Consider the following 14,680-nt stretch of genomic DNA (forward strand, 5'->3'; position numbering starts at 1 on the left):
AGGCGTGCGGCACCACAGCTGGCTTCTTTTTGGGGTTTTGTCTTGCACATCTCTGAAGATGAAATAATGTTGAACATTTTTTCATATACCCTATTGATTTTTTGTGTCTGCCTTGAAAACAGTGCAATCCTTTATTTAGATCCTTTGTCTGGTTTTAAGAATTACATTTATTTTATTTTGAGGGTGGTGGTGTTTGTGAGTCATGGCATGCAAATGGAGGCCAGAGGAAAACTTTTGGGAGTCAGTCCTCTTCTTCCATAGTGTGAGGTCCTTGGTCAGACTCAGATTCTTAGGTTTGTGTCAGAAACCTTTCCCTAAATGTCTGACCGGCCTCTTTGCCTGCGTCTGTCTGTCTGTCTGTCTCTCTCTCTCTCTCTGTCTCTCCTTCCTTCCTCCCTTTTTTTTTTCTTTAAGACAGGGTCTTGGAAATTCCAGGATAGCCTCAGACTCCATGTAACTGAATATGATCTTGAATTTCTGATCCTCCCCCAGCACCTTCTGAGTGCTGCGACTACAGACCTGTGCTTCCACACCTGGTCATGAGGTGCTGGAGCCTGAACCCAGGAGCGCGGCTGGCTCCTTCGGCACTCCACCCACCAAATATATCTGTCTTTATTTGGTCATACTAACCTTAGTGAGCTAAACAGTTCCCAATGTTTTCTCCTGATTCTTTGGCTGCCTTTGCATTTTGTGGATTCTTCCCTTTGCTGTACACAAGCTCTCTTTAGTTTGAGACAATTTCATTGCTTTGTTCTTCTTCCTTTTTGCCTGTGTTCTTGGTGTACTATTTACTTTTCCAAAGAAAGGAAAGTTGGTTCAGTGATTAAGAGAATTTATTGCTCTTGCAGATGACCTAGGTTCAATTTCAAGTACCCACATGGCAACTCACAAACTCTGAGGACACCAAGCATGCATTTGGTGCACAGATAAACATGCAAAAATAAAGAAAAAGAAGAAGAAAAAAAGGAAAACATGTACACACAATAATAATAAACTAAACAAATCTTTAATTTCTCAAAGGTATAGTTTTATAAATTCGAAGAAACTTAGGACTGTTAGAGTGACATTTTCTTAAAACAGTGGTTCTCAACCTTCCTAATGCTATGCTCCCTTAATGCAGCTCTTCATATTGTGATGACCCCAACCATAAAATTATATCCATTGCAACTTCATAACTATAATTTTGCTAGTGTTATAAATTGTAATGTAAATTTCCAGTGGTCTTAAGCAACCCCAATGAAAGGATTGTTTGAAAACCCCTGAAGGGGTCTCGACCTACAGGTTGAGAGCGATGTCTTAAAGCAAGGGCTGGAGGAAAGGAGCCCTTTAATCCATCCTGCAAACATTGTGCTTGTTCTTAGTTTAGAACCTGTGTTTGTGATAGTCTGTCAGCGCAGCACGCCCTAGTCTGCAGCTCTGAAAGGAATGCGGTGTGAGAGCTGCTTGTTTGCAGTGCTCCGCTGCCATCAGCATCAAAGAGGTGCTAACATTTGGAGCGAACTCCAGACTTCCTATTTTTAGCATCATTCTGGTGAATTGTCCTCCCTTTTGTTTATATAGTGATGGTGGAACCATCTGGAAATAATCAAAATAGCTGTTCAGAGGGAGGCAGGAAAGCTGAGTGACCCTGTGCATTGCTCAGTGTGATGCCTTCTGTCTATAAATCGCAGAAGTCATATGCAGGGTTGCATTCTCAAGTCTTTGCCTGTACATTTGAAATATGAAGTTTATGGGTCTTGATTTGCAATTTCTTTCAACTACCCTTCTGGCAAATGCCTAAATATTTAATGTAGTATTAAAGGAAAAATTTTTTTCTTTAATATCTTTACATTTCAAATCCTCTTGGCTTAAGCATATCCATGAGAGCAAATGCTTCTAGTCGGTCAATATTTCCTAAGAAAGAATGGGAGATTCTTGCATTTCTTTGTAAAAACAAAACCCACCCGACCCTGCCCCCAGAGCTATGTCTAACCTCTTATTTGAGAGAGAAGCCTGGCAGGTTGGGAAGTCACATGATATGGTGGAAAAAAGAATGGAGAGGTCTGACTGGTGTTTGAGAGTTCTGTCTGGGCCTCCTCAGATTAAGCTGTGAGGGCCACATTACAGGATCTCAGCGCCTGCGGTCAGGTCTCTGTGTCATTCTAGGCTGAGAGTCTTGGTAGCACTATTACGTTATAGTGTTTGACTAATCCTTCCATTCTGTAAAGGCATCAGGTGGGAGTCAGTCCACTTATCTCAGGGCTGTGGAGGGGATTTCTTTGGACTGTGAGAAGATAATGGATATATCCTGCTATTTCCTGCTCTTCTTTTCTGTAAAACTCTAGCTTTCCTACTTTGTTGGCCTTCTGTCACCACGTCTTCCTTTTTTGTTGTTGTTGAGTTTTTTGTTTTGTTTTGTTTTTCGAGACAGAGTTTTTCTGTAGCTTTGGAGCCTGTCCTGGAACTCACTGTGTAGACCAGGCTGGCCTCAAACTCACAGAGATCCGCCTGCCTCTGCCTCCTGAGTGCCAGGAGTAAAGGTGTGTGCCACCACATTCAGCTGCTGGAAGGACCTTTTAATCCTTCCTGCTACACATTAGTTGGTGGGCTGATGATGAGTCTGTTAGCTTATTTCTAGGATCCTGTTTAGACAATTGATTGTTGCATTAGTTTCTATTACTGTGAGGGAATAACAAAGAAAAACAGCTTAAAAGAGATAATGGTTGCCGGACTGGTGATGCATTTCTTTAGTCCTAACACTATGAGGCAGAGGCAGGTACATCTCTTTGAGTTTGAGGTCAACCTGATACACATAGCAAGTTACAGACCAGCAAAGGCTACTTGGAGACCCTATCTCAAAAAAAGAAAAGAAAAGAATAGAAGTAAGGCTTATTTTGTTTCATGGTTTCAGTCCATGGTCACTGACTATGATGCTTCTGGGCAACATAGATAAGGCAGAGCATCCATCATGTAGGAAGTACACAGTAGAGCAGGGTGGCTCACCAAGGATCTGAGGACAAAATACATGCCAATCATACTGGCTCAGTGGGTCCAGATGCCTGTCACCGAGCCTGACATGCCCACCCCAGCCAGAGACCAACTTCTTCAAACCATGTTCCATTTCCCTGTTCCATCATTTCCCAATAATCCTGTCAAACGGTGAATCTGTCAATGATTTAGTTCCTTGGTGAAGTTCATCTTCATGGTCCAGCACCTCTCAGTAGCACTACCTGAAGACCAAGCCCTCAATACAGGAGCCTTTTGGGACTCATTCATAAGCTGTAACCATTATAGAAGCTATGGCTCACCAGAAAATATCTGTGCATGTGATCTCTCTTTGTCAGCAGTGTCTCCAGGGGAATAGCTGCTCCTTCATCTCAGTCACTGAGAGACAACTATGGCTGCAAACAGTTCTAGGCGGAAGCTTGTTTTTCTGCCCTAATGTTAATTATAAATCCCTCTTGCCACCACTTGTAAAAGTGAGTACTATTGCCAGCTAAAACAGTAAGCGGGTTGTTGTGAAATTATCAGTACTGGAAACACACTGAAGTCGTCTAGCACAGGCCTCTCTCCTCACCCCCTTCTCTCTCTCTCTCTCTCTTTCTCCCTCTCTCCCTTCCTCTCTCCCTCCCTCCCTCCTTCTTTATATATGTGCCCTCAGAGGTCAGAAAAGACTGTCGACTCCCCTGGAATCATAGTTACAGACAGTTGTGAGTCACCTGATATGGGTCCTAAGAACCAACTTGGTCCTCAGGAAGAGCAGCAGTGTTCTTAACTGCTGAACCATCTCTCCAGCCCACTTAAGGAAGTAACTTATTCCATGCAGTTTTTAGTGGCACAGCTAAGTCTATCTGGTCTCAAAGGTGACTTTAAATATTAGAAATCATTACAGGTGGGAACCTGGAATTCCTTTTCCTTTGTACTCTGGTTGTCTTTCCAGCCACTGTAAGAACATAGAAATTGAGAACTGGAGTAGAGTAGAGGTAGCAGAGACAGAGCTGAGCCCAGCAGCCTCATGGGGGCCAGTGGCCCTGACCATGCATACCTCTAGTCAGGGGTGACCTCACCTACACGATTTGTCCTGTGCCTCAAGAAAGAAATGGTGCTGTCTTTACAATTCCAAGAAGAGGATCAGAAGAGAGGGGTGTGAGCATCCGGATCTCTGCCTTGTGACCAGGCCCACAGGAGACCGCCTGCTGGCTCACTCTGGGGAGTGGCAAGATGCTCTGAGGAGCAGTTTTATGAAAGCACATTCTTTTCTCTCGCATCAGACTTTACACTCAGGATGTTTCCAGATGTCTCTTGGGCAACTGCAGGTGGGGGTGGGGTGGATTCCAGCACAGCCTTATCTTGAACACAAACTTAGAAGAATACAAACTCACCTGTAGGAATGGTTTGGAACATTTGAAGATAGTGGAAAACCCTGGATAGTATTTGGAATCAGGCCTGATTATAACTATGCCACAGGAAGAAACTGAGTGTTCTGGGTCATGCCTATGCTCTCGTTAAAAATAAAATCTCAGCCACTTGCCAGGTTCTCCTCAATAGCCAAAGAAATTGTGGTTTTAGGTTGTTCGCTATTTCTAGAAACTTTATAAAATCAATCCAGAAGTTGCAGGGTGGAGTCCAAGCAAGGAGGCATGCTATTTCATGGTGCTTTTGGCAAAGCACGCCTTTACGTCAGGCTCAGGGAGGTCCAGCGCTGCCCGGGAGCCTAGCTCTCTAGCTCTGTGCCTGGACAAGCTGGGTGTCACCAGCAGAGGCAGCTGGCCGGTACAAGGAGGACACGACTGTTTCGTCCTAGCTGCTTCTCCTTTTCTCCTTTCAGTCAGGCTGTTGGTCCTGCAGATGCCGTCAAGCAGCAGCCCACCCCAGCCTTCTACACGTTTTTCCTCCCAGTCGCTCTTTCCCTCACGTTCTTCTGAAGCTACATCTCCATCCAGTGCCCATCACTTGTTTTGCCTGTCTTGTCTTGTTTTGCTGTGTGAGACATGGTCTTGAAGTTCATCTCCTTGGTCAGGCTTTGAACTTGCGACCCTCCTGCCTTGGCTTTTTCAGTGCTGGGATTACAGATGGTGTCCTTTGCTCTTAAACAATAGTTTATTGATCAACTGACTCTTTTTCTTTCACCTTAGGAAACATTCTTTTTGTTATTTGCTTTAAATATTAGATTTCTGAATTAAAATATTATAAGAAGCAAATGTAAAGCTACTTGAAACAGTCTGCACCACTCTTCCCACTCCGTACCTGTAGAATGGGAAGCAATTGTTTTAGTAATCCGACAGATTTGTGTTTACTCGGGGTGCTGGTATATAATATTTCCCTGCAGTATAACCACCCCCAAATGAAATTTTATGAAGATCAGCATATATACAGTTACACATACATATTACACAGTAGGTAAAGGTGACCTGGAACTGTATCCTGAAGGGCTGAGAGCCTAGCTCAGTAGCAGAGCACTTACCTCTCATGCTCAAGGCCATAGGTTCAATCCTTAGCATTGCAAAAAGAAAAAAAAAGAAAGACAATCCATCCTGAGATGCCTGTATCCAAGTCATAGCCCTGCTCCTGTGTGACCTCTCTTGCTTCTGCATGACCTCTCTTACCTAGCTGTACATCTCTTTTCCTTCCTTCCCAGGTGATCACCTATGGAGTCCTAGAGACTTTAACAGTTCCTGACCCCGTGGATCCATTGTATACAGGAATTTGAAAATGTTGCCAGTCGTTAATACAGTCCCTTTTTTCCCCAGGGTGAAGGCTGCGCAGACTGAGCTAGGACAGCAGATCTTGGCTGATTTTGAAGAGGCGTTTCCTTCACAGGGTACCAAGGTACTAGTCTGCATTTTCCCTCCAATCTTTAGGTTTCCCACTGTGCTCATCCTCCATCCGGTGAGTGTGAGATGTGTGAGTGGTGGTGCACATGGTTTCATTCCAGAGGTGTTGACCGACACAGGCCACTGTCTGCCGACTGGGTTTTAAGTATCACGATGCAATGCTGACCATTGATCTGTGTCCTTCCAGCCTCAGAAAGAGGACTTGGGTTCAGGAGTGTGATTTGGGTGGTAGACTACCTACCTAAGCTCGCATGAAGCCTGAATTTGATCACTAGCCCCACATAAATTGGGTATGGTGATGCATGTCTGTAATCTAAGCCCTAGAAAGATGGAGGCAAGAGAATCACAAGTTCAAGTTCATCCTTGCCTACATGCTGAGCTTGCCTGGGCTACATGAGATCCCCCCTCTGGGGAGGAAAAAAAATGAAGATTCTTTTGGTTTAATTTAATGTTTGTCAAATCTTGCATTTTGTCTGCTCTATAAACCCACATTTTTTCCCTCATAGCTGTGTTTAAAATAAAAACAAAAACCTTCGAACCACAGTGTTTTTTAGAATTGTTATATAACACTGGCTTTGTGGTGAGTAGACAACTGGGAGGCGTGTCTAGGAGCTTATGTAACTCTCATGACACAATCCAGAGGTCGCTTTTAACGATGGGAATCCTCTTCTCTGGGATCTTCGAGCTTGCTGGTGGTGGAACTGTCTCTGTTGTGTCTGCGAGGCCTTCGCTTTCGCTTGGGAGCTGTTGGGTGCATGTCTCTCACACAGGCTTCCCTCCCTTGGCTGTCATTGTGCTGGGAAACTGCTATTAGCTCCATCCTTCACATTGCAGCAGATGTCATCTTAATGCCTTGCATGTGTTGGGGAGGGCAGAACCCGCAGAAGCTTGTTTTCTCTATTATTTGAGCTGTTTCAAGAGAAAGCATTGTTAAAGGCAAAAGCGAAGCCGAGCACATGGCCAGCAGCGTTCCTCACCGGGCTCCGTGGGTGGAGATGAGATGGATATACGTTCACTCGTGAGCCAAGGAGCATTTCCTGCATTTGCTCCAGAATTCAATAACTGGAAATATCTTAATCGCTTTTCCTTTGTGCTCTGTATTAGGAAGTAGGTGGGGATGGCAGCCCTGGCTTTGATAGATTGCTTTCTGTAGGCGACCAGCTCCTAACCTTAATGCCTTGTGTTTTTCAACTGACTGCCAGGAATCTGATATTCATTTGTGAAGCACTTTGCTTCGAGAACTGCATCTTTTAGTCACCTGATGAAACTCAGGAAAGGCATAGATTGGAAAGCCATTATTCCTCATGGCCCTCTGAGGAAAATGAAGTTCTCAGAAGCAAAAAGGGATTGCCTGGCTGGTGGCTACTATTTTAGACTAGTACTAGTTGTAAATAGTAGTCTTCCCAGGCAACTGCCTTCCTGTGTTCTCTGCCCCATCCCATTGCATCCCATTGCACGATGTTTCAGAAGGATGTGGGTGAAGGCTGTCTTTACTGTTTGCCTCTCATCTAACTATGGCCTACTCTCTACCTTTCTCCCAGGTCCCAGGGGCATATGAAGTTAAAAGGGTTTAATGACCTGACTTCCTTTTCTGACTGTTACTTAATGGGATATTGTTAAGTTTTCTTTTTCCGTTTTTAAAGGCTTTTGATTTTTCTAAAAAGGCCTTGTGTTACTAATCCTGGTTTGCAAATTTGAACCAAAACTTTTTTTTTTTAAAGTATTGATTAGTGGGTGTGCCTATCACGCCAGCCAGCATCCTAGAGATTGAGGCAGGAGGACTATGAGTTAGCTCAGACTATACAGCAAGTTCTAGGCCAGTCTGGGCTACACAGGAAATATCCTGTCTTAAGAAAAAAAAAAATTAACAATTCAAAATCAAGTATCCAAATGTGGTGATTTGAAGGAGAATGGTCCCCATAGGCTCATGTGTTTGAATACTGGTCCCTGGTTGGTAGAAGTGTTGTGAAGGATTAGGAGGTATGACCTTGTTGGAGGAGATGTGCCCACTGGGTGAGGGTTTTGTGGTTTTAAAAGCTCATGCCATTCCTGGCACCCTCTCCACCTCCCGCTTTTGAATGAGGATGTAAAGTCTGAAGCACTGCTCAGTGCCCTGCCTTCCTGCCTGCTGCCATGCTGGAGCCATGCACACCAATCAGCTTTCTCTTCTATAAGTTGCCTTGTTTATGGCGTCTCTTCACAGAAATAGAAAAGTACTAAGACACCAAGATAATTTAGTAATTTTTTTTTTGTAAATGAGAAAATTTGAACCTCTGAACCTCTAAGTTTTGGTCTCCATGACTTGTCAGTGAGCTCAAGCATTTTCATCTGGAAGCCAGAGTTAAACATTCTATTGGTTCAGAGGGCAGCAGAGCAGTGGTTCAGAGTAGAGCAGGTCACATTGTAACAGTTTGGGTCCAGGCACCTTGTCTGATATTTGAACATCAATTGAGATGGACAGACTTGATAAAAACAAACAATCAGGAAGGCTTTGGAAGAACTTCTGCTCAAAAACAAACAATCAGGAAGGCTTTGGAAGAACTTCTGCTCATCCTGATTTAAGCCCATTGCTTTTCAGGTGAGGCTGAGTAACTTCTGCCAAATCACCAGGCTATGTATCAAACCAAGAGTTTTCAAGGGTTCTTTGTACTATAGGGATCCTGGTCAGCACATATATTCAGTGATGCATTAGCAGCAGGCCAGTGAGAAGCAGTTGCTCTAGTAGTAAACAAGGCCCTTCTTAGCTGCTGTATCCTTACAGCCCCTCCCCACCTCCACCCTTCAGGTCAGGGACCTGGTGTTTCAGTATTTCACCTTTGGCAGTCTGTCTGGGTGATTGGCCATCAGTGAAACGAGTCTGCTGGTTTGGAATTTAGTGTGGGTTTTTAAAACCACCACCCTCTTTGTCACAAATATAGCTCTTTAAGAGCAGGAATGACAGTTGGGCATAGTAGGGCATGCCTGTGATCTCAGCACTTGGGAAGCTGAAGGAGAAGGACCCCGAGTTTGAGGCCAGCCTGGGCTACATGCAAGGCCTTGTCTCAAAGTTGGCAAGCAGGCAGGTAGGCAGGCAGGCCAGCTGTCAAGTAAGCAAACAAAACAACAGGGATCCTAGGAAGGTTGGAAGCAGGAAAAAAAATGGTACATGTGAGAGACAGTGACTTTTGGGCCTCTTCAACATAATCTCTGTTGTCATTCTGGCTCTTTAGGTCATTTCGGTTTTGATACACGGAAAGTAAACTTTTCTGTGATCTTTGCTGGCTCTGTTTTCTTGAATGTCTCACTATTGAGTCACAGGCTAGCTTTTAGGTTGGCTACTGCAAAACTAGCTTGCTGTTCTTTTCTCAAAGAACCAGTGACTAAGATATCAGTCTACTGCAGCAAGACCAGATGTCCGAGGAGAGGAGTAAGAACAGTGAGAGACAAGGAAGAAGCAGCTGTTACAGGCCAGGAGAGAGGTATAGGCACTTCTGCCATTTATGCTGTTTGTTTGCTGTTTGTTTCCCCAGAGGCCAGGAGGACCCAGCAATGTCCTGAGAGATGCGTGCCTGGTGGCTAACATCTTGGACCCCCGAATCAAACAGGAAATCATCAAAAAGTTTATTAAACAGCATCTATCAGAGTATCTAGTACTTTTTCAAGAAAACCAAGATGTAAGTATTGGCCAGATGAAACGATTTAATTTTACTGAAAAAGAAACTAATGCTGCCAAGCCTCCTGACCTATACTTTACTAGTACAATTAACTATTTGATAGCGTTGTGCCCTGAGCCACAGATCCCCAGGCTGACTTTACAGGCTAGAGGATCTTCACCATATTAAGTCACTGACCATTTGGGGAAATTAATGAAAGCTGTCCTCTCCCCCAGAAGAATGCACTTGTGTGTAACACTTTCCATACAGAAAAAACACTCAGAGCTCTGATGCCCAGCCATGGACCAGTTCAAGTAAATAACATGGTATAGATTCTGTTAAGTGGGAGAAAGATGGAGGTTGGCTGCCTCTCTTGGGTCCTAGTTTTTGCTTGTGATTCTGAGCATTGAGTGGTTTTGTTCCTCCCTTCATGAGGTCGCCTGGCTGGACAAAATTGACAGACGTTATGCCTGGGTGAAGCGCCAGCTTGTGGACTACGAGGAGAAGTATGGCCGGATGTTTCCGCGGGAGTGGCACATGACAGAGAGGATCTCAGTAGAATTCTGCCATGTGACAAGGTAACTCTCAGCTGTCTCCTGCTCACAGGCCTGATGTACGGTTTCATGTGACTGAAAATTTGAAACTATAATAGGCCAGATATTGGTGCCCACCTTCAATCTCAGCATTTGGGAGGCGGAGGCAGGCAGATCACTAGGTTTGAGACCCTGGGCTACATAACAAGTTCCAGGCCAGCCAGGAACTTTTTTTCTTTTGTCTTTTTTTTTTTTTTGAGGGGGGTCTCAGAACAAACACATAGAGATGTAAATATAGTAATGACCACATTATCAGATTTGTATTGTAAATCTTGATGTATTTTTACTGGAGAATAACTTCAAAATTTTTACTTATGGTCTGTATAGTCTCCCTATATGTCTCTCCATGGTTGATGCTAGAAAGAAATAGTTCATGAGTTTTACAGTAACTTTTATTACAATTTATTGTTATAATTGTTGTTTTATCATAAATTATAAATTATGCTCTTATTGTGCCTAATTTATAAATTAAACCCCTCCATAGAGACATGTGTGGAAAAAGCACAGCATGTGTAGGGCTGTGTACTACCTAGGTTTCAAGTGTCTGAGGAATGTTCTTAGACTGTGTCCCCTGCCAGGAGGAAAACATTTCTAGTCCCAAGGCTTTGACTGAGTTGGTAATAGACCTCAACGTTTGAAATGATCTGTACATTTTTTCCTAAATGAAAGATATTTCCTTTCACACACATATACACACGCTTGTATTTTGTATTTTACTTTAAATTTTATTATGTTTTATATTTTTGGTTTCTCTGTGTAGCCCTGACTGTCCCTGGAACTTGCTGTGTAGACCAGACTGGCCTCAAACTCACAGAGATCTGCCTGCCTCTACCTTCTAAGTGCTGGGAGCATGTATTTTTTTAAATACATATTTCTTTTTTATTTATGTGTATATGTATATCCTGCGTGTAATATATGCTCATGTGCATGCCTGGTGTCATGGAGGCCATAAGAGGGCATCAATTCCTTTGGAACTGGAGTTACAGATGGTTGTGAACTACCATGTGGTGCTGGCAACTGAACCGGGTCTTGAGTAAGAACAGCAAGTGCTCTTAGCTGATGAAGCATCTCTCCAGCCCCTTTGTCATAAATAAATAAAAGATGTCTGTTTGACTGCAGTCTTCTCTCTTTACTTTGAAGGACAGAACTTTCCAAAATCATGCGAGCCAGAGCTAAGGAAATTGAGGTGAAATTGCTTCTTTTTGCAATTCAGAGGACAACTAACTTTGAGGGGTTTCTTGCAAAACGCTTCTCCGGTTGCACCCTGACAGATGGAACCCTGGTAAGACTTTCCTGAGGGAGCTGGATCTGGGTACCAGAGGCTGCGGTAGCCCGATTTCATTCACTGTTTCTCTGTAAAGTGTGAACATCATCATCCTTGGCTCTGGTCTCTAGTGACCCTTTCCTCTCCGCTCCAGAGGAGCTAGGGCCACAGACACATGCCACTGTGCCCAGTTTAAGTTATTTTTAACAAGGGACGTGGGCCATATAAATGATTTCCAAAACTCCTAACGAAACGATGGGGAATCTAAACTTGACATGATTGTTTTGTTTTGTTTTTAATTCCTGCCATATGTTCCACACTGAGCTATGTGCATTTCTCTGCCATCAGTTACTCTGATTCATCCCTGTAGAAGATTCCTACCATGCTCATTTTACTTCAGAAGTCATAGAGATAATAATGCAAACAGAATTGCAGCCACTCTGGTGGAAGAATAGAGCTGGAGTCAGGCCACTCACCTGTTCATCCCCCACCATGCAATGTTCTCTAGCTCCCAGGTTTCCCGTCTTAAGGTCCTGGCACTTTGGTAGAATCCTCTGTAAGTGAGTGCCGCAAAACCACTGAAGAGGACCACTCTATGGGTAGAAAAATTATTATTAGGAGACAAACTGTGAGTGTTCCATGGGAGTAGAGAGCAGCAGTCCAGCTGGGAAAGCAAGTCGGCTTTATGGGATTCTGAAGGCTTAGGGTAGACCTTGCCCTCTCTGTCAGGGTCCCTGGGCCACGCCTAGCAGGAGGGCTCTGTGCCGGTTGCAGTCGGGCAGTTTGTGGACAGCAGATGTCCTCCTGCGTGTGGAAGGTGGCCATTTAGGGAGGAGAGGAAATCTGAGTCACAGAGTTTCTGAGAAATGCTGGGGCTTAAGTTTCTGTTTCCTTATGGCTGTCTCCCCCAGCTAAGCTCAGGGAGCCATTGTAGGGTATTGGCAACTATGTGCCATCTTAGGAACCCACTTGGTCATATAAAAATGATGACAGTCCTATTTTAAGGCAATAGCTCAAGCCTCTATCTGCTTATACTCACTCATGATCTTATTGAAGACAACTGTAATCACAAAATAGTTTCCATGCTGAAGATGTGTAGAAACTGGGTGTGGTGGCACAGACCTGTGATCCTGCTTGGGAGGTAGAGGCAAGAGGATGAGAAGTTCCAGGTTATTTCCAACTACAAATTAAATTTGAGGCCATCATGGGCTCTATGAGCTCTGACTGAAAAACAAGCAAGGAAAGAATAACACAAAACCTTCACATTGAATAAGCAAATAAGGTATATAGACAGTCCTCTGCATACTAACTCATTTTCAAAAGTGATTTTATTTTAGTAATAGAGTAAAAAAATAGGCCACAAATGGATGAAAGTATCCTTGTATTAGTTACCTTTCTATTCCTGCGATGAAACACCATGACTTTTAGAAGGAAGGGTTATTCGGGCCTATGAGGGGGATGAGAATCCATTGTCATCCTGGCAGAAAGCATGGCAATATGAAGGTATGGTGGCTGAAATAGTAGCAGACGGCTTCCAACTTGAAGCAGAAGCAGAGAGCAAACTGGGCATGGCCTATGACTTTTGAAACTTTCAGGCCTGCTCCCTGAGACACACTTCCTCCAGCAGGGCCACACACCTAAAACCTATTCAGACAGTACCACCAACCAGGGAAGAAGTATTCAAATTCCTGAAATTATAGGGAACATCTCATTCAAGCCACCATAGTCCTTAAAGAAAGCAAAAGTCAGAAAAGCCACAGAAAGAAGTGTGTGACTGGGGCAATGGCTGTAGCTAGGTGATAGAGTGCTTGCTTTATAAGGCCCTGGGTTCAATCCCTGGTACTGTCAAAAACAAAAACAAAAAAACAAAACCCCAGGGAAATGTGTGTGCCTGCTGAGAAGCCATTGCTTGGCGTCACCTGCCAGACCCTCATGTCTGCGCTCCTCCCCACAGTGCTGCCTGAGCCCTCTTCTCAGCAGCAGCTTAGACAGCCTGCTTCAGCCTCACAGGACAGAGAATTTTCAGCACTGAGTACCAGGCCCACCCTGGATGTAATCCCTGAGCTCTCATGGTTTCCAGCTAGCCAAGCTGGGTAGCACACAAGGATCACTTCTGTGGATCAGAAATCCAACTATGTGAACAAGACACAGGCCCCAGAACAGATTCTGGAATATCTACCCACCCCTGTCAACAGGACCCCACTCCTGGTGATTTCTGCTACTGTTAGATCACGTAAGGATCACAGATGACTGTGCTGTAACTGATAACCAAGGCAGTCTGCAAACCTAAGTCTGTCCAGGACACATGACATTGTCACCAATCCAAGAAATCCCCGAGGGGTCAACAGTGCTAGGGTGGGGGCTTGGAGGAGGACAAGACAGGAAAAAGCAGTGTGGAGTGGATGTGGCGAAAGTATGTGCAGATACTTGAACAAGAATGTCGTTCTGAAACCATCACTTTGTAGAAGGAGTATGCTGTAACTAGGAAGTAAATAATATGGCTAGGCTTGTAGACAGGCTGATGCTACTGAGCAGGTCAATAAGCAGAGACCCTGGGAAGCCAGCCTGAACTCTGCTCCTGCTTGTGAGGATGGTGCCCTTTTTGGTTTGGTTTTATTGTAGACAACAGAGTAGCAATATCACGGTGGCACTTGACTGATTGCCAGCCACCTCTGTCTGGAGGGGTAGGCTGGGGCGCTTGTTTCTCATAATCGTACTGCACTTCTTCACCTTGATTCCTTTAGCGGGGGCATGAAACCTTGTCATCCTGGAGTTGCTCCTCAGATAAGAGCCCTCTTCCCCAGACCTTGCCTTTCTTGTCATGTGATTTTTAAATTTTTTTGGCAGAACTGGTTTGTCAGTCTCCCTTCTAATTATTCAGACTTTGCTTCTCTCTCCTGTCAGATTCCTAAGGGAGTTTCAGATCACAATCCTTGACCAGGGAGGTGCGCGCGCGCGCGCGCACACACACACACACACACACACAGAGACACACACGAGCCTGCAGAACATCACAAGCTCTTTATTTACTTTTCTTCTCGATGGTCAGCTGCCCCCACACACTTCTTAAAGTCAGTCAGCTTCTAACAGAGTTCACTGTCTTCTTCTGGACCGTTGTCTCTTGCAATTACCAATCCTCAGCAGCCAATCTGCATTTGACAGTGGGGGTCCTGTAGTCAGCAAGGATTTTTCTCTTTAACAAGACTTTTAGAACACCAACAGGCTGCCATGGCCTCTTCAGCTCGGTTCCCAGTGTCTAGGCCAGGTTCTCAGACCCCTAGCTTTGGGGTGCTGGGAAGGTTCTTACTTTAGGTGATGTTCACACTGGGCCTGATTCCTGCCATCACCTCACTCTGGACCAGCAGGGGCCATCCATTC

The 14,680-nt window shown here is 44.4% G+C and overlaps 1 protein-coding gene across 1 annotated transcript in view; it reads left to right on the plus strand.

Annotated features, from left to right (window-relative positions):
- Vps53 (VPS53 subunit of GARP complex) overlaps positions 1-14,680 on the plus strand; it is a 136,432-nt gene that overhangs the window by 57,473 nt on the left and 64,279 nt on the right. Inside the window, exons 8-11 of the mRNA XM_085695344.2 lie at positions 5,730-5,808; positions 9,323-9,466; positions 9,881-10,023; positions 11,179-11,320. Coding sequence (XP_085551470.1) covers positions 5,730-5,808; positions 9,323-9,466; positions 9,881-10,023; positions 11,179-11,320 — 508 coding nt within the window. The remainder of the gene's footprint in view (positions 1-5,729; positions 5,809-9,322; positions 9,467-9,880; positions 10,024-11,178; positions 11,321-14,680) is intronic.

Source organism: Myodes glareolus, chromosome 9, assembly GCF_982192425.1.
Source record: "Myodes glareolus chromosome 9, mMyoGla1.1, whole genome shotgun sequence".
Lineage (NCBI taxonomy): Eukaryota > Metazoa > Chordata > Mammalia > Rodentia > Cricetidae > Myodes > Myodes glareolus.